This window comes from Camelus ferus, chromosome 10 (assembly GCF_009834535.1).
Source record: "Camelus ferus isolate YT-003-E chromosome 10, BCGSAC_Cfer_1.0, whole genome shotgun sequence".
Lineage (NCBI taxonomy): Eukaryota > Metazoa > Chordata > Mammalia > Artiodactyla > Camelidae > Camelus > Camelus ferus.
In genome coordinates this window covers 35,302,784-35,323,847 of record NC_045705.1, presented here as the reverse complement: position 1 = coordinate 35,323,847, position 21,064 = coordinate 35,302,784, and the positions used below count along the sequence as shown (strand labels likewise).

The window sequence follows — 21,064 nt, the reverse complement described above, 5'->3', positions numbered from 1 at the left end:
AGACCTGCTCTAACATTTGAAATCAAGAGGGTCTTAGGAAATCCTAAGGTGTATGAATCTGGTGTGCAGAGGGGGCATGGAAAGGAAGAACAGAGGGGACTCTGAGTCAGAGGCCAAAAAGGTAGTTTGGGGCAGGAACTGAGAAAGATCTGCCCCTTGCATGTCCACTAACCAGATGTGAGCATTTCACCTCAGTTAGGGCTTAAAACTACTATAACGTTTTGGCACATAACATTGATGGCACATAAGTCTTCAGAATTTCTCTCAGACCCTTTATAAAGGCACTGAGTTTCCAAGAATTTCAGAAGTAAGAATTTATGAGAGGAAAAAGAAATAATGGAAAGTGGGGAGGAAAAATCATGTATGCAGTATCATTTTGTCAGCCCACTGCAGATCTAAAGCCATACACACAAGTGTCAGCAGCAGAGCAGTTCCAGAAATGTGTTTGCTTACCAGTCACCCCTGCCCCAGGCCTTAGGCAGCCCTCAGAGAGACCGAACAGTAGAGACCATCTAATGGAGTTCAGATAAACACCAGCTTCCTGACAGCTGGCCTCGAAGCAAATTTATTATTGAATTATACTCCTACGTTTTCAGAACAAGCTGAGCTGACAGGCTACCCCATCAGTTTAAAAAAAGGTGGGGAGCAGGGAGGGCTGGAGAAAGACAATGATAAATTACCCTGAAGGAAGATAGAAGAAGGTAAAGATACTGTTTCCTCCAAAATGTCAGCCATTATATATTATTCATGTTGGTTTAAAAAAAATCCCTCCCCACGTTGAAATGAATGTTTATGATGATAAAGCAACTAGGTGAATTTAATTCAGGATGCAGGCAGCAACTTCTCACATCATCCTGATGAGCAGCTAACAACTCCTCTGCCACTTGATCATCCCTTTATTGATTCCAAAACCAAATTACGATCTCTGTTTGCTTTGGAGTCTGAGCTTTTTCCTCGCTGTCCATCCTAGGAAGCATTAGCAGGCGAAGCTGCACGGACGCGGGAACCACTCGGGGCTGAGAGGGAGAGGGCCTGCGTTCAAGCCCCTGGGAGCGTGAGAGCAAGGAACCTTGAGCAAGCGAGGCTCAGTTTCCTCCTCCGGAATGTGGGGTTCCTAAGTCCCCACCCCACAGGTTGTCTGGAGGATTCAATGAGATGAAACCCAGTGGCTGGTGCATAGCACACATGCAGTAACAACACTGAAGATTTACCAAGGCTGTTCTATGTGTTGAACATTGTTCAAAATGCTTTGTAAGTTTCACGAGCAGTAACACCTTTACATCTGCCCCAAAACCATATGCCACGGGGAATCCATGGCATATGGATCCAAAAAAATCCTTCTTTTATAGACAGGAAACTGAGGCACAAAGAAGTTGAGGAACCTGGCCCAGGACATAGGGCTTGTGAGTGGCAGAACCAGCATTTGAAACCAAGCCAACTGGCCTCAGAGCCCACATGCTGAGCCTCTGTTCTTCTCTGCCACGTCTTTTATATTCCTATGTCAGCATCTTCAGCTTGGAGATCTCTACAACATGGTGCGGCTATGACTCTGCAACCCCAACTGGCTCTGACTTTCCCTCTAATACCATACAGCACGATGAAAAGCTAACCTACAGTAAGTCTTAGTGCTTCAGAGCACGGCCTCAGGGGCAGGTAGCTAGGCTTGAATTTGAGCCCCACCCTTTGCCAGCTGTGTGACCTGGGATAAGTTGCTTCATCACTCTGTGCCTCACTTTCCTCATCTGTCACATCATAATAACTGCTACCTTGTGAGGATGTCTGAGGATTAAAGGAGATATAAAACACTTATGTGTCAGAGCAGTAAGCACGAGATAAGCGTGAGTAGCCATTATCACTTAGAGCAAGAGTTAGTGTTAGTACTGGCAGTGGCATTTGTATTCGTATAGGTTTTAGTGTCACCATGAGAACTGGGAGAAAAATGAGAATCTTAGCCTGAAGCTTTAATGGGTTATATAACCAATGCTTGTGTCCTAGTGCCAAGGCAGGCAGAGGTGAATGGACCTTTGAGATCGTCAGTCCTTTGCGGTAGAAAGGGAAACTTTGAGGCCAGAGAAAGGTCTTGGCTGAGCAAGGTAGTAGCAGAGTCTGAGTCCTGGAGAAACTTGAGTCCTAAGTCAGGCTCTTTCAAACAGAATTCTAGTGTCTGTAAGTCAGGGACTCTCTGCACCCAACGCTGATACATTTCAAGCAATGAGAAGTTAAAATATTGGAAGGCCATGTATCACGTTACTAATATTGTCCTCAATGGAGAATATAAGATCAGGACTCTTCAAACGCCTTTGCGGCGAGTCTGACCAGCCCTCCAGTCCGATCTTGGAGGCATAAAGAGCTGGCTCTGAGTGAGCTCCACCATGAGGGGCTGTGATGAGGGGAGATGCTGCCTCCGGGCAGTGTTCTGGCAGAGGAGAGAGATCCCATCTGCCCTCCTCTCCCACCTCTTGCCCTCACTACCACAGGGCCTTGTAACTACCCTGTCTAACCTGCAGGCCTCTAAACCAACCCCAATCAGAGGAGAAGGGCTTAGAGCAACCCCAGCTGCTCAGTCTCAAGTCCTCCTACTGTTCCTCTGCCTGACCTTCTACATGCCAGATCTGCAAAATGGGTTTCTATCCTGTCTCAGAATCCCAGCCTTGTTTTCTGTCCCTAAGTTCCTGACATAAGCAGCCTTGTAGCCCTGCCACCCGAGGACTCAAGCCCTGCCTTCTCTGGCTAGGCTCCCACCCGTGCCGCGTCTGGGTCTGGAGCTCCACCCCTTCTTGGCTTAGGAACCTGGGCATAATTACCTGGTAACAAATGGGATGTCCACATCCAGCTGCCCCTGGGAGCTCTCTCCCCATGCCTGTCCCCTGTCAGATCTTCCTGCCCTGCCCCTGGAAGGACTGTTTCCCTTGGTGCCACCCGTCTGTTTCTCTACACCTCAGGTCCTGGCCTGCTGAGCTGGACTTTCCGTAGCCCCTTTCCAGGGAGAGAAGGACCTGTCCTGTGCTTGGACAGGGAGATAGGACATGCAGTCATGAAGTGAACTTGTCCACTGAGACTGTCTGGAGTCACATTTTTGCAGCGCTGCCTCGAGTTTTTCCAGCAGCACCAACTGTCTCCTGAGGAGTCCTCTTAGACACAGGCCTCCGGCTGCATAGCCCAGAGAACTAGCCTGCCTAGACATGTTCACACATTCCCTGTCCCCAGGCACATGGTCAGTGATTCTGAGGCGTGTCCCCCAGTCACCCAGGATCAGGGCCTTGCTCTTCCAAAATGATCTCTCCTGGAGAGTCCTCTCCCAGTCCTGCTTCTCCTTTGCCACAGCCGGTGGACTCACTTCCCTGGAAATGACAGTGCTGTGAACAGCCAAGAGCTCTGTTCTTGTGTGCACCTTTGTTGGCCAGTAGGAAATATTCCAGAGGATTCCTGTGGGAGGCGACTCAGCCCAAAGCATCAGTGTTCAGCAGCTGGGTCGCCCCTGGAATTGGATGATCAGAGCTGTGGCCTGCGAGCTCATGCTCCCTGAGTATCTGAAGTAGCTCAGCAGCCACAGAAAGTTAGGAGATCACAGAACCGTGGCTTCTGGGCTCTGCAGAAGATGCTAGTAGTTGCCCAGCCGTCTTGTCATCTGATGCCCCCAGGTGGTGTCAGGACACCATAGCAGACCTGTTGATGGAGGTCCCAGCCTCCATGGGTGATGGAGGGGAAACCACCCATCTCTAGGGATCACGTACCTCACCTGTAATTGAGGGGCTTGGACTCAGTCACCCAAAGGACCCTTCTAGTTAAACATTAAACTTCTTCTGTTAATCTGAAGAAGTATGAGGATTTCTTCTTTCCTCTCCCCAGACATACACAAAACAGTCCAAGAGGAAAAGGGTTTTTTTGTCACAAACTGAAGTACTTCCCTGTGATATTCATTCTACATGCCCAGCAAGTAATCTGAAAGCCTCTGTTGGAGTCTAAACTGAGCCCAATTCCAAATGGAAGAACAGAGTCAGGGTACCTGGGGAGGCCCTGGTGGTGCTTGATACTAATTGTAGGAATGTTTGTATGCCCTACTAGAATGACCTGGTAGGTAACTCCCCTTTTACCCCTCGCTAGCTTTACTTCTGGGGACAAGAGTTTTTTTTAAGTCAAATTATATTCATTCCAGAAGGTGAGTTCCTCATATATAGGGGTTGCATCTCATTTATTGTTATTTAGCTACTTAGAATACAATGGAAAATAAAACAGAAACTGCTGGTACTGTCCTCCTGTAGTTTCCATAAGTAAAGAAGAAAATGGATGAATAACTATCTTCCCCACTACCTAGCACTGTGTATAGCACATAGTAGGTGCTCAGTTAAAGTTCCAATAACCAAACCCTGTTCTCATTGATGGCCTCTGTCTATGTTTCTCTTCCCCTACCCTGTATATATCTTTTTTTTTTTTTTACTTTAGGCTATGTGACACAACTATATTCATGGTTTTTTCTGTCATCATCTTTTTCTAAAATTCATTTATGTGGTCTTCATTTATTTCTTTACTCAGCATTTACTGAATGCATACTAATAGATCTACTCCTGTGCTGAGCACTGGAGTTATGGAGATGAAAAGCACATAGTTGTTCCCATCAAAAAACTCACAGTCTAGAGAAGACAATGAGGTGTTTGTACAGATGAATACACTTTAGTGGGATAACTACATTGTGTTTTGTTCGCCAAAGGAGGGGATGACTTCTTTGTCCTGGGAAAATCAGGAAGAGCCTCAAGGAGAGGCAGAAGGTTTAAAGGAGAGACTAGTAGGAATGGGAAGGAAAGATATTTGAGGCAAATGAACCAATGCAGACAAGGGCAAGGAGGCATGGAAGTGCCAAGGCAAGGGTATGGGAAAGAATTTAACATGGCAGCAGCACAGGATGTGAGAATGGGAAAACAGGACGTGAGCCTGAAGAGACAGGCGGGGCCAGTCCTGAAGGTACTTACACGCCAAGCGAGAGAGTTTGGACTTTATCTGGACCCAGTGGGGTACAACAGAAAGTGACACGGATGGCACAGGGATATTGAAGATGTGGTAAAATAACAGTGGTAAAGTTTGGAGAGCTGGGGATCTTAGATTTGCAAGGTGCCGCAAGAGAAAATCTGGTTCAACTTCCTGATCTCCAATAAGTCAGGAACACTATTAAAAGTTAAGCGACTAGATCGAGTTCTGTTGGTTTTGGCCTAAGGTTATTGGAAAACAAACTTAGTAAATATAGGGAAGAGCTTTGAAATAAGCTATAAAGAATGAAGCACAAATAGAAGTTGGCTCTTTGACTGTAATAATATGTAGCATGTTAGAGTTCATTTCATAAAAAGAAATCACAGACACAAAGCATCGTAACTCCAGTGCCATACAGTGGTCCCAAGGTGGGTGCCCGATGTGGTCCACAAGGTACAGGATGAACATATTAGAACCTCTATCTATATTTACTTTTTATTTTAAAAAATAAGAGTGGATGTTTACTCGTATAAACTAGGTCTTCTCTGACTTGCTCCCTTGGTCCCAGTGGTAGTTGGTTACATGTCTGGACCAGCACAGGAGGTATTCTGAGGGAGATGGGGACCTACTCCTCGGAGAGCTTCATTGGTTTATTCTAGTATATTACAACATGACTGTAGGGGGTGTGTGTGGGTGTGTGTGTGCATATGTGTGTATGTAAAATCTGGTTTTAACCAAACTTACGTATAAAATGGGGTCTAGTGGCATAAAAAGATGTTTGCAAAGTAACTACCAATCAAAGATAGTATGGTACTATTGTGTTCAGTGCAAGCACAAGCAGACAGTCAAATGGCAGAGCTGCTACTTCTACTCCTTGTAAAAAAAAGTCTGTCCTTGTCCAAAGTCTGTCTCAACTCCACCATGAAGTTAAGAACAATAGTGGTCATTCTCATCAGATCTAAAGAATGGGTAACTAAGAGAGTCAAAATTTTTAAGAATCTAACAAAAAGTTAACCAAATGATTCAAAGTTACCAAGAAGACTAGCTGAAATATTCATTTGTGTCCATTAAACCTTGCCCCAAACGAATATTATGCTTTCCAATATTAGCTAATGATGATAGCACATGTGCACAATGTATTACTAAATATAAACACATCCATGGACCCGGCACAAAAATGTTTACAGAAAGGGTGTGGAATCGAAACGAGTTTTCAGAGCCCTGCTCTGATTATGTTCTGCTCAGCTTTTCCAGGCAGCTAAAGCAAATTGAGGTTCTTGGTTATTTCAGTGTGTACCTGTGTCAGATGGTAAGTGGTGTGAGAGGTGCAGTGACCTTCCTGAGTGCTCACGGATAATAAATGACGAGTCCTGAATTTGAATCCTGGCTCCAGTCACTCTTGCAAGGACGGGCAAGTCCATCCCCCGTCTAGACTCTGTTTTCTCAGCTCTACAATGAGAAACGTGAGAGAGATGATCAGGAAGGTCTCTTCTAACACATCAGGACTAGTGTGTTCCCAAGAATACGTATGTAGGTGGAAGACATCAGGCTAGAAAAGCTGGCTGAAGAGACGGAGGCAGAGCACTGACAGAGAGAGAACACAGCTTCAGAGCGGCCCATGTGGCCAGGCTGGACAGAAGATCTCAGGCGCTACAGAGTGGAGAGGGTCAGGCTTTGCTGGAGAACCCTTTAGATGGGGGCTGTTGGGCAGGTCGTGAGGTGGGGCTAAGATTCTTTCAAGAGGTAGGATAAAGTGCAGTAGATGCTGGAAAGATCCCCAGTCAGTCAGCACAAGTTGGCAGAGGAAAGTTTTAAGGGTTGGTACAAGTCAGGCATATAAATCTGTTTAAAGTATGTAATGCAAAAGAGTGATTTGCATAACCAGTAGTGGCACAGAGTAGCAAATACTTTCAAGCAGAAAAAGGCCAAAGTTACTTTCTGCCACCTAGATCCCAAATGGTTGTTCCAGTCTCCTGAACACCAGGGCCATATACTAACACAAAAAGTTGAAGCTGCAGTTTTTCTTCCTTCTCCTTCCTCTGTCTGCTTGTATAATACACATTGAAGAGCAAATCTGGCTTCACTTCTGGCATTCTTTTTTTTTTTAAGTTTTTGAAAATTTTAAATGAACAGATGAGAAGGCTATGGAACCAAAGAAGGAGGGCTGCCAGCTAAGGTGGGTGAGTCCTCCAAGGAAATGAACCGAGCCTTGGGATGCACCCTGGACTGACCAACTAGAGAGCCCCAGTCCCTCCAGTCCTCGGTTCGCTAGCCATATCCTTGTCAAAGTCAAGTAGCTCAGAGTTCTTTGATATCTCCCTCCCTTTCAGTTACAGAAACCCACCAGTTTTTTCATTCAGTAAACAATTTCTCAAGAGCTTACTCTGCACCATGCATTCAAATTCCAGGACAAACCCCTGTGTTGGCAGAGGTTTTCTTTCACCCGCTGAGAAATGAGCATCACCCATGCTCAGTGTTGGCAGTACAGCAGTGAGGGAGGTGTGGTCCCCATCATCAAGGAGCTTATGGTCCGCTGGGGGAGAAAGACTGCCCTCATGGTGTGATGGCACTCAGAGTCTTTGCAGAGACAGCTGAGGGGATGCGAGTGCAGGTGGATCCTGAGGCGGTTTTCAGGTGAACAGATGGAAGGTTCCATGTAGAGGGAACGATTCAGAAATCAGTACAGGCATTGCATGAGCTCCCTTTGGATTCTGAAGCCATGCGTAGAAGGGCTGCTTTGCTGGATTGAGTAGCACCAGGTTGAAACCATTATACATTCCACCTGACAGCTGATTGGGGGAAAACTTAAAGCCTGTGTGGGCAGATGAGCGAACCGAGGTCTAGAGAGGTCAGGAGGCTCTCCCAGGTCATACAAGTAGCCGCCAGAGTCGGAAGTGGGAACTGACTCCCTGCCCAGGGCTCTTTCCACCACCACCCCTCCGTCCACTTCTCCCCGACTGGCAGCTGAGGTGAAGTTTCTTATTTGCTTGGTTCTGTTTCACAGTGATTTTGTCTCTCCATCAGTTTCCTCCCTTGATCCCAGACCTGGCCACTGTCCCCAGGAAGCCGTCAGGCGGATCCTCCCCGCCGCTGGCGCCAGCTGGGACACCTCAGTCAGGCCCTGAGTGTCTGGTTGGACCAAGGCCAGCATGTTTGATGCCCCCCTTGGCCTGGCACAAGCACGCCTCCTGGCAGAGTTCGCCCAGCCTAATCGCTTGTTTTCTATCCCAGCTGCCTGACATATGCCAAACCCATGTGTTGACTCATTGGTGTCAGAGACAACTACACTCAGGCGTTTCAAATTGCCTTTGGTGAGCTCCAGCCAGCAACTGGGACTGTAACTCGTGTATTTCTATAACCCCAGCACTTAACACAGTGCCTGGCTTAGAGTGGGTGACCCATTTTTTAAGTTAAGTGAATTTTAGTGACTGCAGGTACGTAACACAGTAGTAAGAGAAAGGACTTGGAAGTCAGGAGAACTGGCTTTGAACGTCAACTCAGCCCATTGTGTTCCTTGCTATATGTCCTTGAGCAAGTCTGACTCTCAGTTTCAGTTACTTGATCATTTCTCACGTAGCAAACATTCAGGGAGCAAGATCCCATGCTTACCCAGTCTTTGGAGATGGAAGCACACAAGATAGCTATGCAAATGTGAAGGAGATCACTAGATGACAATCACATTATAGAAAGATATTTGGAAGGTTTAGAGGAACCCAGGGAAGGGTGATTAATTTTGCCACGAAGAGTTGGCAGCAGCCTCCCTGAGGTGATGACAGCTTAGACGGGACCCTGAAGATGAGTAGAAAATAACACCCCAAGACCCCATTCTGCCAAGACAGTGACCAGGGAAAAGCAAAACATGTCAAATACAGGACTGGTGATGAGAGGATCCTGTGAGCCAGCTGGGAAGCCAGGTTGGTGACAGTGATTTGCAGCCCGTGTTAGTGATTTCTCACCAAGGTGGTCTTCCATCATGGAATTTCGCAGTCAAAGCAGCACCTCTTTCTTAGATGCATTGACCCTTAGTGTGAGGGTCACTGTTCCAGTGGTGGACAGAAGCTGGCTCATCCCGCTTATAGGAACTGCTTATCAAATGTTCAGGAATTCTGCAAGTTAGTTTTTAAACACAACTTTAAACTTCTATTAAAAATTAAATTATATAAAATCACAATTAAAAACAAAGGTAATAAATAATCGAAACTCATCACATCCTAGTTATTTCATTGTGTCTTCCCATCATCTCTGCTCTTGAGTTTATTTATCATATCCCTGTGGTGGAAATAATATCATATAATGGTGTCTCACTGACCATTTCTTCCCAACTCTGGGTGCAGTGACATCTCACTGGTAGGGTGAAATCATCCATGGTGGAAGTCTTTACACCACAGAAATAGGTAAATGGTACGAATTAAAGCTGCTTTTTTTTTTTTTTTTTTTGGAAAGCCAGTTGTTAAATATTCACCAGTGCACCACTGTGGTATCCATTAAACAAGTGGATGAAGAAAGAAAGCATTTGGAAGCCCAGAACTGACCTCTCTTCAGACCTCCCTGGACAAAAACACATGGCAGGAGACACATTTTAGAGGCCTCCACAGAGCAGACTTGCTCACCTCCTTTATTCCAGGGAAGCCTTGATGTTGAACTGGGTTTTCTTGACAACTGAAAGTCATGGTCAAACAGAAGGAGGATGGAAGTGCTTTGCTCCAGGACTTAATTCCTGAGCCAGATGCCTTTTTGGGCAGGAGGTCTCTGTGGCCCACAAGGGTACAGGGAGTCAACTTAATCTTCTTCAGAATCCAAAGCAATCCACAGGAGCCTGGGCTAAAATTACATCTGCTCCGGCTTGCTGAAGCGGAGGTGACATGATGGCCAAATGGTGCTGATTTAATGTTTCCCAATTATCAGGAAGTCCCTGCGGAGAGATGAATCAGTGGAGGTTGGCCTGTGTGTGTTTGGAGGGCAGCAGCCAGGGCAACCCCCAAAGGAAGCCATCCCCAGAGGGCTGGTTATTGTTCAGGCAGAATCTGAAGGCACACGTGTCAAAAGGAGGCTGGAGACTGGCCAGCACCAGGAGATGAGATCTGTTAGTAATTCTCTAGAAGGACAAAGTTCCAGCAGTAAGAAATTCAATTTTCCTCCATTAAAGAAAGCATCTCTCAGTACCGGCTGAATACAATTGATGGAATAAACCTTTCCCATTAGCAGGGAGATAATTTCACATAAATATATTGGGAGACCTTCAGAGCAGGACTGAGAGTCTTTGCTGAGCCTCTTCCGCTTAACTTGTTTGCCATGTAATTGCATTTAGACCAAGGGCCTCGGAAGGAAACCACTGACTGAATTAGCTTTAACCGGATTGTGTGTGGTGAGGTGAGGCAAGGTGGGGTGCTTGTTGCATTGTGGGTAGTTGTTCCTGCCTTCAGAAAGGACAGGCTGACACCGGTGAGCCCAGCTGCTTACAAGGCTGGTGTTAATTGCTTTTCTCATCAAACAGAGAAAAGTTTATCACTCTAGGAAGGTAGAGATGTAGGTACCTAATAAAGCAGAGGCTGAGTTAGAGATTTTTTTGTTCCCACGAATGCCCACAGGCCTCATCAGTAGCTCTTCCCCAGGCCAGGAAAAAAGCCTTGTGATATGAGGTGAATAGAGAAAGTTGTCTGGACAACAGCGCCTGCATCTTTGCCTCAGATTTCTCTTGTCAACAAGGACCGTCTCCCCAGCGCTCTGGCCCCTTAGGATGTTGACACTAGTGCGCAACTTCACTTCCACCCATTGCCAGTGGTATATAGACTGGCCTAGGGTTGGACCCAGAGTGTGACGCCTAGGCTCAAGGCCTGGCTCTGCCTGCACCTCCCTGTGTGGCTTGTGGAGCAAATAACTCAACCTCTACCTATTCTTCCACTAACTCAGTGATTTTCCAGCTGGCTTTTCTTTGGCTTCTCCAGATACTAAGACTCCAGAGAACTGCCTTCAGAACCACCCTGTGGGGAGAAGGGACCCCGCCTCTACTTCATGCAGAGATCTTGTCTTTATTTGTTTTCCACTTTGGCATCCTTATAAAATGTCATCTGCTAAAAAGATTGTGTTTCTGAAATATTTGAAAAAACATCATTCTAGGTGATCCCTGACTGTCTCACTTTTTTTTACTCAATCCACTATTTCTGTTTGTTTGTTTAAACAATAACTTCTTAGGCATTTCCGGGCACTCTAGAGAGGAAAACAGTAGACCTTGACTCTGCCCTCAAAGAGCTCACGGGCTAGTGAGAGGAGAAACATGTACAAGGTGGTAGGGTACCAAGGGGTTTGTGCCAGCCTTTGGAAGAGAGAATGACTAATTCTAATTCGGGGTGTCAAGAAAGGCTTCAGGGAAAAGGCATCATTTAAAGTTGGGTCTTAAAGGATGAGAACGTTGGGAGACGGGTACAAAAATGACATATGAGGCAGATGGAAGAATATTGCAGAGGCACAGAGGCTTTAAACAACATTTGCCTGGCAAGTTTGGGAAAAGCAGATGGCTTGTTGCCTGGAATATAGAAGGAGAGCCGGGGGTGGATACTGGGAGAGGTGGCAGGTTCCAGAATCCACGCCAAGGGGACACTAGCATCTGCCCTTCTCCTGTCTCCAGTGCCGGGTGAGAGGAAGTACCCTCCATCCCGTTCATTTTCTTGAAAGTCCACCTCCAATGAGACTATTAGTGACAGTTGTCACCACTGCCATGTAGGGAACTCACTCTGTGTAAAGATGAAAAACAGTTTACAGAACTGTGGCAGAGCTAAGATTTGAACCCAAGTCGTGCGACTTCAAATTCACATGCACATGTACCCTGTAGCCCTTGGACCAGCTTTATCACCTCGCAGCATAATAAAATGTTCTTAGAAGACAGCCTCTAAGTGAGATAGCTGGAAACATCTCCCAATAACGATTCTTTAGAGGATGCTTTGATGACTTAGACTGAGGTGCTATGAACAAAAGAAGGTGGTATTCATCTTGAGTAGCTACCATGAACCCCTGGGTGCCGAGATACGTCTGAGTGACCTGCCTTCTGTCTTCTGACCTCCAGGGGTTCCCTGCCAGCCAGGGTTCTGAGCATGAAAAGTAGGTCATGTTGTTCTCTTTTCTACCAACAGGCATGCATGTGTCATTCGTGGTCAAGTGATGACATCAGATGGGACCCCGCTGGTTGGTGTGAACATCAGTTTCCTCAATAACCCTCTCTTTGGATACACGATCAGCAGGCAAGATGGCAGGTAAGAGGCCCCTTGTGGACCAGGGTTAGTGAAGGCCCTGCCTTCATGGTCTGGCCCCATCACTGCTGCTGGAATGTCAATGTGCAAAGAGGATGGGACTTGGAGGCAGAGGACTGGAATTCCAGTGCCAAGCTCTGCAGCTCCCTAGCTGTGTGGCCTCGTAACTGACTCTGGCCTAAGTCCCCTCGGCTCTAAATTAAGCAGTTTCTTCTCAGAGTAAGCATGGGGTACCTTGTCCCTGGTGTCCTGTTTCATGGCTTAATGATATAAACTACTGTCACGTAGACCGTTTTCTACAGACCAGACAGCTCCAGAGGTCTTAGGATTCCTGCTGCCTGGTTTCCATCAGCAACCACCCAGGTCTACGGAAGCCAGTCGGCAATGATAGAATTCTGACCTTTAGATCCCTGTGTGAACCTTCAGTTCATCAGCCTGAATGAAGTGAGGTTTCTTTAATCACTCTAGTGCCCCCGTTTGCTGGCAGTGTGTTCTTGGACAAATGTCCTCACCTGTCTAGGCCTTAGCTTCATCTGTTAAATGGTCCCAATACTATCTGTCTCACACCTATGTAGTAAGGATTCACTATGATGGACGGAGAAGCACCATGCACATAGTAAGTGTTTAATAAATCTTAGTTCCCTCCCCTGCTCAGGTCCACTGCTATATCTCCAGGTCTAGCACATAGCAAGTATACAAAAAATATTACCAGTTTATTAAAATTACAAACTAAGAAGGTGATGATCACAGTGTAAGCCATGAGACTATTTTGGAGAGAAGGGGAGAGGAAGGAGGAAAGTGGAATATTTAGGCTGTCAGTGGTGACAAGTCCTCTATTTTTAATAAAGCCAGGTGGTGGCAGTCCATCTGGCTAAGTGTGGGCCCATAAGGTTGATTTTCACTCTGTGTTGGAAATTGTGCTCCAGCCTGATTGATTTTAGCACCTCTTTAATCCAATCTCAGATGTGAACATGGCCCAGCCGAGGTGATAATGAAGGAGAGGCTCATCTGTTTGTAGACACGTGTGCCTCTTAGACGGGATTGGTAAGCTTGGCGCGGGGAGCCCTCTCCCCGCTCTCCCCCTCCCTGTGAATGGGAAGGGTCCCAGCTGGAAGAGCTTGGCGCCCAGTCCCCAGGGATTATCTGCCCGGGCCAGGCCACCAATCCCGGGAAGCACCTCAGTGCAGACTGGCACTACAGCATGGAGCAATCTCCCTCGTGCTGTCTTTACCACCGTCCAGCTCGGGGCTGCCTGCTTTATGGAAATAGCAGGTGTGAGCATCCTAGGCAACAGATATTCTGAACATTATTACCTGCTGTGCAACAGTCATCAAAAAGAAGCCATGAGGACTGCTTTTTTTTTTTTTTTTTTGGCCATAAAACTTGTCCATCATTCATGTGAGATGGTGAATCGTCCATCCTTTGCCTGCTGTGCTTGGTTAGGGTGGGTCCAGAAAACACACCAGAGCCAAGTAAGTTTGGTGGCCCTTGGGATAAGCCCACTCAGCACCTCCGGGCTTTGGTTTCTCCTGCTGTGCTGCCCCCGCACTCTCTGCTGCCCCGTGAGAGCAGCGTCCCGGGAGGTTCGTGCCAGCCGTATTTCCTGCACCAGGCAGCTACAGCACACCAGATTAGCCAGCGTTGCTACACTCTAGAGCTTGAGTTTCAGAACAGTTCCTAGCAATGTATTATGGGACTTAAGTTCTCTTCCCATTTTAGACATTGCATAATGTATGAGAACGTCATTCCTTATTCTCTGAGTGTCTGAAGATCCCTGTCTGTTATGTGTGGATGGGCAGCATCTTGCCCATTTTCCTCCTCCTCATCCCTACCTAACTCACCTTCTTTCTTGCCTCTCATACCCCAGGAGAAACTGTGAGGCTAGAGATATAGCCTGGAGATAACAATGTGTGCAAGTCCAGGGACCATGTCTAATTCATCTTTGTATTCCTCACTTTGCAGGTGGGCACCGTGATACTTGCCCTTGTCCAAACCACCTCCCTTCACACACATACACACCACCCCACAGCCCACACACTGAAATCCCAGACCTCAAGTCTTAACAAGAGCTCATAAACAGAAAACGGTGGCAGAGAAGTTAGCCGAAGAGATCATTAAAAAGATGGAAAATAGAAGTCATGAGGAAAATTTTGAAAAGAGCAGCGGACAAGAGTTCAGTTCAGGCTCGTTGAATTGAAAGATGGGATTATGCAGAGCACGAAGCCCAGGGAGTGGAGCCCTGGGCTTTTCCCACCCATGACCTCATCCACCCAATTAATAACTCTGCCAAGTGTTGATGATCATCAGCTTCCTTTCATGTGAGGAGAGGGAGGCCTGGACAGGGGACATAATTCACCTCTGGCATCAGCAACAGTGCTTGGAGTGGCCCTCGCTGTTTGGGCTTCACGTGAGAAGCAGGCCTTCCCTTTGAGGTCAGATGCACACCCGTGCCCCTCCAGATGAGCAAGCCAGGCTTTTGGCAAGAGCCAGTCACACCCAGCTCTTGGCAAGGCCAGCCGCCCCCAGCTTGCTCACAGCCTTGAGAATGTGCTTTTCATGTTTGCCTTCACTCCCTCCCCACACTCATGCTTCTGTGAAGAGAGCTTGTAAGTCGGGCCAAAATTCTGTTTGATGCTTAAATATGTTTTGTCCGAGTCCAGATGCTGTTCAGTGCTGTGACAGGAAACTTGTTCTCTGGGTACTTTCCCCAAACCCTGGATATTCTCCTGAAAAGCCAAACTTTCGACTCTTAGTTCAAGACAAACACCTTCCTTGGTGTTTCTCTGTCATTATGTGTTGAAGGATGATGGTACCCAACTTCTTCTACCCAAAGGGGCTGAGTGAGGAGCAGGGAAAAGGACAGAGGACAGAAGAGTCAGACTTTGGTGCTTGGGGACCCAAATCTGAGGGCACCATCTACCAAGAGCAAGATGTGGCACTAGAACAGGACAGTTCAGTGCACAACCCTTGCAGCTTCTAGAGGCGGGGAGAGCAAGCTGGAACAATGAGGCCAACCCCACAAGGTGTGTTTATCAGGGATGAAGGTGAGGTCCTGCAATGGGTTCTCTAAAACCAACTGCACAGGTAAAGGTGAGGTTGACTTAGGTATCGGCCAAAGTCAGAAGGAACTTAGGGTGTTTCATGTACAGCTAATTCAGAAGAAATTGACAGCATCACTCATGCATTCATCCTGTAAACTGTAACCATCAGGCACAGGGCTAGGTTCTGAAAGACAGAGGAATCCACGTCCCCGGGCCTGAGAGTAAACGTGTGATTCCAGGGCAGTGTGATGTGGGCTATGAGGAGGAGTGCTAGAGGTGCAGTGGGAACCCAGGGGAGGAACGGGAAATCTGAGTGAGTAAGGACTTAGCAGGAGCCCTCCATCCACAGAAGCAAGATGAAGACAGGCCTTGAAAATGCATCTTAATAGAAATAACTAAAGGAATTTGTCCCAAGAGACATCACAGCCAGGAGGTGGCAGGTAGAGAGGATCACTGTTTCCAAGTCATGAAGGACTGTCAAAGGCAGAGGAAGACTGTTTAGAAGTCACCCCAGCAGGTGGAACAAGGCCCAGTGGTTGAGGAGCTGTAAAGAGAGGTACCTGGGCTCAGTACCCACCCTCCCCCGAAAAAAGTCATAACAGTCAGAACTAACCAAAGATAGGACAGTCCTCCTGGGGGCATAGCAAGCTCCTCATCACTGGAATTGTGCAAATAGGAACCAAATGGCCCCATCAGAGTGATTCTGTAGAAGGGACTTAAGCATCATATTTGGAGAGGGGGCCAGGTCAGATGACCATTGAGTTCCCTTCCAGTTGTTCAGCTGTTACTTGATTTTAAACTTTCCATTTTGGTGGGGTGGGGGAAGGGACACTGAATTCTGGTCTGAATTAATCTTCTTGCACATTGAACGTGGAGCCTTAAGTAGCAGCCACACACTTTCTTGGAAAAGCAGACCTAGCCCGCAGTACTAGTGATGTACCTGGGCCTACACCTGGGCCTCCTTTCCCATCGTCTATAATGTGAGCTCATCTGGCCTCTGATCACGTAGGTGCAGAACGCTTAGATCTGGTGCTCTATGGGGGTTTGGATGGGCAGGTGCCCTGTCAGGTTTGTCTGCACGTGATGGGAATTAATTTGCCAGAACCAAAACAGAGCTGCCAGCAAGTTTCTGGCCATCCCCGGAGGGTGATGAACAAAGGCTGGGTGACCAGCTCTCAGGGATACTGCCACAGAGAGCTTATCTCAACTAGGAGGTTGAGACTCAGTCTCCTGGTCCCCCTTTCACTTCTAAGATACAGTGATCCTAATTGTGCCGTCAGTAAACTACTTAACTAATTTGTAACTCTACAGGCCTGTGTTAAGTGTCACAATCAGAGATGAAATTGCTGTAGAGTCATAAAATCTTAATGCTTAAGAATAACCCATTTAGACCTTTGCCTTTTACAGGTGAGCACATTAAGAGTCAGAGAGGTTAAGTGACTTACCCAGGATCACACAGTAGCCCATGGCAGAGCCAGAACTAGGCTTCGGGTTCTAACACAGGGCAGGTTTGTTCTGCTTTATTCTGCTGAACTTTCACTGGGCTTCAGCTCTAAAAGGCCTTAAGTACCAGGAACACCATAGCAGAGGCTGAGCAGCTGTCCTGTAACTGGCAAATGACTCTCTATAGCAGTGGTTACTAATTTGGCTTTGGCAAATTCTCTGTGGTGAATCACTTTCAAAATACAATGCTTTCTGGAACCTCTGTCCCTCTTTGTGGCTGCAGTCAAGTCTTGCAGGATTTAGAGTCTCCCTCGACAAGTACTCAGATCCTTTGGTGTAATTTTTTCTCCTTGCCCCCCCCCCCTTTCTCCTCCTCCTGCTGCTGCTCCTCATCTCCTGTGTCCTGCTCCTCCTGCCGCTCCCTCTCCTCTCCTTTTCACCCTCCCCTCCCAAACAGCTTTGACTTGGTCACGAATGGCGGCATCTCCATCATCCTGCGGTTCGAGCGGGCCCCCTTCATCACACAGGAGCACACCCTCTGGCTCCCTTGGGATCGCTTCTTTGTCATGGAAACCATCATCATGCGGCATGAGGAGAATGAAATTCCCAGCTGTGACCTGAGCAACTTCGCCCGCCCCAACCCCGTGGTGTCTCCATCCCCACTCACGTCCTTCGCCAGCTCCTGTGCAGAGAAAGGCCCCATCGTCCCGGAAATCCAGGTATACTCTGCTTTCTGAACTGCGTTTCTCCATGCTTTGATTTCGTTTGGCTGGGGTGGAGGAGGATCTCAGTGACCGGGGAAGGAGAGAGCCCATCAGCCCATCATCCAGAATCCAGCTGCCAGACCCCACAGGCGTGGTGTAGGGCTATGATGGCCACCCGCGTACACACTTAAAACACATGAGCACTGTGCACTGCCTGGCACACTCCAGCAGGTAATACATTCCCACTCCCTTTCCACTCTGCCGTCCAAGTCCCTTCCACTTCCCTTCTCCCCAGCCTCCAGTGCTCCCCCTCTTTCCCTATTCCTGTTAAAAATAGCGATGTTGACAGTTTCTACCAAGACGAGTAAGACAGAAGGTCCCAAATGTTAGCATCATACTAAGGATTAAATGAGAAAATGTATATGGGATGCTTGGCACAATGTCTGGCTCCTACTAAGTGCTCAATAAATTTTAGCCGTTATTATTATTAACATTATTTTACACACACTGCCTTCAGGCCAATTAAGGAGTGCCTTGGCTCGAATCTGGACACGCGAGTGCTTTACTTAATTATCATTAAAAGGAAGTAATTTGGAAAAATGCATTTTAATCTGATAGAAATCAAGACAGATGCTTTGCTGAACAAAGCTTTGTGGAGTTGAATTTCTTCTGCCCTCCCGGCCGAATTTCTCATGGCAGAAACGGAGCCTGGGGGGGAAGGGAGATGGCGCAGAAGCTCGGGGAGAAGTCCCTGTCGTCCCACTGGCCTCACGAGAGCTCTGGTGATGACGTGCAGGTTCATGATGGCCGGTGCTGGTGGAGCGGGGCAGGCAGTCCTGTTTGTGTGTAGTTGACGCCTGGCTGAGCAAGCCCATCTCTCCGCTCTGCCCTGCCGAGTGGCTTCAGTCGCCAGCCCACAAGCAGGAAACAACCATTTTGGAATTCTCACAAAAGCCCACAGGTTGAAACCTCACTCATTTTCAGAGATTCAGCACTTGTCTCCTGTCTCAACCGCCAGGCTGACCTTTCTTCAGAGGCGGTTGTCAGTGGAGACAGAGCTTGCTGGAGAGAGGAGCAATTTGATACTTGGCCCTGGTTCAGCTCCAGCACATTTTCCCAGGAGTGGGACTTAGGAACAAATGAGGTTAAAGGTCCCCCTCTCTCTACAGTGCTCCCTGGTCTGGGTGTCTACAAGCCCAACTGGGTCACAAACCTTGCTTATGACCATATTCATGAAATACATGGAAACAAACTCTCTGGTTTTCCTATTCCTGTCATTAGCTAGCCTTTGCAAATACAGGGTTGCGTGCATGTTAAAGAGTATGTTAAGGAAAGTAAGTATCTGTGAGAGTGTCAGGATGGCTCTCGAGCCCTGCTTTGCCTAGAACTTATAAGCTGAAATTTATGAAAATGGCTTTGATATGGGCCCAATCCCTAAAATTTTGTGTGTTCAGGAGAATGGGGGGCGGGAGTGGAGTTCACAGCCACCTATGACATGGACAGAGAGGAAAAGGCTTTCTTTGTGAAGGCCCAGCTCCCCTGTGAACATGAGAGTAGAATAATCGTCGTCCTTTTAATGGATACGTTAGCCTCAATTGATTTAATGTCCCCTTCTTGAAACAGAGCCCAGAGCATCAAGCTGATGAAAGTTCTCCGCCTTGTTGCCATGTGCCTGGGCATCTTGGCATTAATTTAAACTTGCCATCTTGAAGCTGAGTCTGTTGCACCAGGAGACAAAGTGCTGCCTCCCCCAGCGCTCCACTCCCGGAGCCCAGCATTGGAGCCCGCAGACTCCTGATCTGTCCTCTTTCTGTGGGTGAGCCGGGGTGTGAGCCGCAGGTCCTCGGCCACCTGTGCTCCCAAACCCTGCGTCATGGTTTGGTCAACGTCTCGTAGCCTCTGTTTACCTTCCTGAAACAGATAGTGCTTTAGGAAAGTTGTGAGGGAGAAGCAGTCCTTCTTGCTGAGGCAGCCGCCCACACTAGTCTGAGGGGAAGGTCCTGCTTCACAGTGCCCCCTGCTTCCCGCACCGCCACCAGCAGCAGCACCGCTGCTTAACGTTTGCGCTGTACCCGCTATGCACTGGGCACTTTATATAAGTGGCCTTACTTTATCGTCACACACTAGTCCAGTGAGGAAACTGAGATCAGAGGTTCCACGAGTTTTCTGGGATGCCAGCTAGTGCAGGAGGGGCGGTGGCATTATGACAAGTATTTTACACACATTGTCTTACCGGGTTCCTCTCAGTAATGCAGTGAAATGAGCATCATCATCCCTGCTGAAAGGAGGGGGAGCCTGAGGCTCAAGGAGGCAGGGAAGCACCACGTGAGAGCTGGCCCCGGAATCCAGGCCTTCGGAGTCTTATTTTTCTCCCAGTTCCTTCCTCCCTTCTCTTCCTTCTCTCCCTCCACCTCTTGCTCCTCTTCACACTCGGCTTCCCCCTCTTCTTTCTTCTTCCTCTCCTGGTTCCTGCTCCTCCTCCTCTGCCTCTTGAACACGCAGAGTACCTGCGTACGTGGGGCTGTGGCCACCTTCCCTCTACCAGGGATTGATTCCATGCCCGTCACCTGCTGTGCTCTGTCTCTAGGCTTTGCAGGAGGAAATCGCCATCTCCGGCTGCAAGATGAGGCTGAGCTACCTGAGCAGCCGCACCCCTGGCTACAAATCTGTCCTGAGGATCAGCCTCACCCACCCCACCATCCCCTTCAACCTCATGAAGGTCCACCTCATGGTGGCGGTTGAGGGCCGCCTCTTCAGGAAGTGGTTTGCTGCAGCCCCAGACCTGTCCTATTATTTCATCTGGGACAAGACAGATGTCTACAACCAGAAGGTGTTTGGGCTCTCAGAAGCCTTCGGTAAGCCTCCCAGCCGCGGGACTCAACGCCACCCCCAGAGACAATAAGGCAGGGGTGGGACGGGGCTTTTTTCCCACTTCCTTTGTTTCTTCTTCCTCCCTTTCTCTTCTCAGAAATACCTAAGGTCTAGTTGGCCCTCAAGACCTTTCAGTAACTATCCATGACCTAAAAGAATGTATGCAAAGACCTCCATGTGGAAAACTTGACCATTATAAAAAGGGGTTGCAACACCAAAAAGGCCTTTGAAGAGCACTTGGTGGTATGTGATGGGCTGGAGGAGGCTGGTGCCACAGACGTAGAGCCACGTGGACACGGCCCTGCCCCTGCCACACCCCCGTGCCCCACTCCCTGGTCATCAGGCCTGAACTCACACATAAAAAGATGGGAGTCTGGAGCTTCTGGGTTTCTTCAGATTTATTGAGGTGCAGGAGCTAAGGTTCTTTCCTCATCAGACAGCCTTTTTGGACTCTTTACCTCCTTGCCGATCAGAGAGTCTCTTGGCTGATGTGATTGCCGTCTCTTTTCAAGGTGAAGCAGAAGGTGACTGCAGCCTCACCTGGAGTCCCAGCCCCGTCAGACCTTGGGCTTCCAGGGCCTGACTGCGCTCATCTCAGCTTCGGGATTAGAGCCGGCTCCCAGGAAGGGTTCAGAGCTGGCCTGTGAGCAGCCCTAACCCCTGCAGAGCTAATCCTGCAAGCACTTAGAGTAACAGCCCAGGAAATCCCTTCTCATCTTGAACCTTACTCCAGTTTCATTCCATTTCTAGATTCAGCAAAGGCAGACAGAGAAAGCAGAGAAGTAGTAATGAAAGAAGA

At 48.0% G+C, this 21,064-nt stretch overlaps 1 protein-coding gene across 1 annotated transcript in view; it reads left to right on the top strand.

Annotated features, from left to right (window-relative positions):
- The window catches only part of TENM4 (teneurin transmembrane protein 4), a 2,614,134-nt gene that overhangs the window by 2,533,303 nt on the left and 59,767 nt on the right, over positions 1 to 21,064 (top strand). The window contains exons 29-31 of the mRNA XM_032488752.1: positions 12,090 to 12,209; positions 17,148 to 17,409; positions 19,982 to 20,249. Of these exons, the coding sequence (XP_032344643.1) occupies positions 12,090 to 12,209; positions 17,148 to 17,409; positions 19,982 to 20,249 (650 nt within the window). The remainder of the gene's footprint in view (positions 1 to 12,089; positions 12,210 to 17,147; positions 17,410 to 19,981; positions 20,250 to 21,064) is intronic.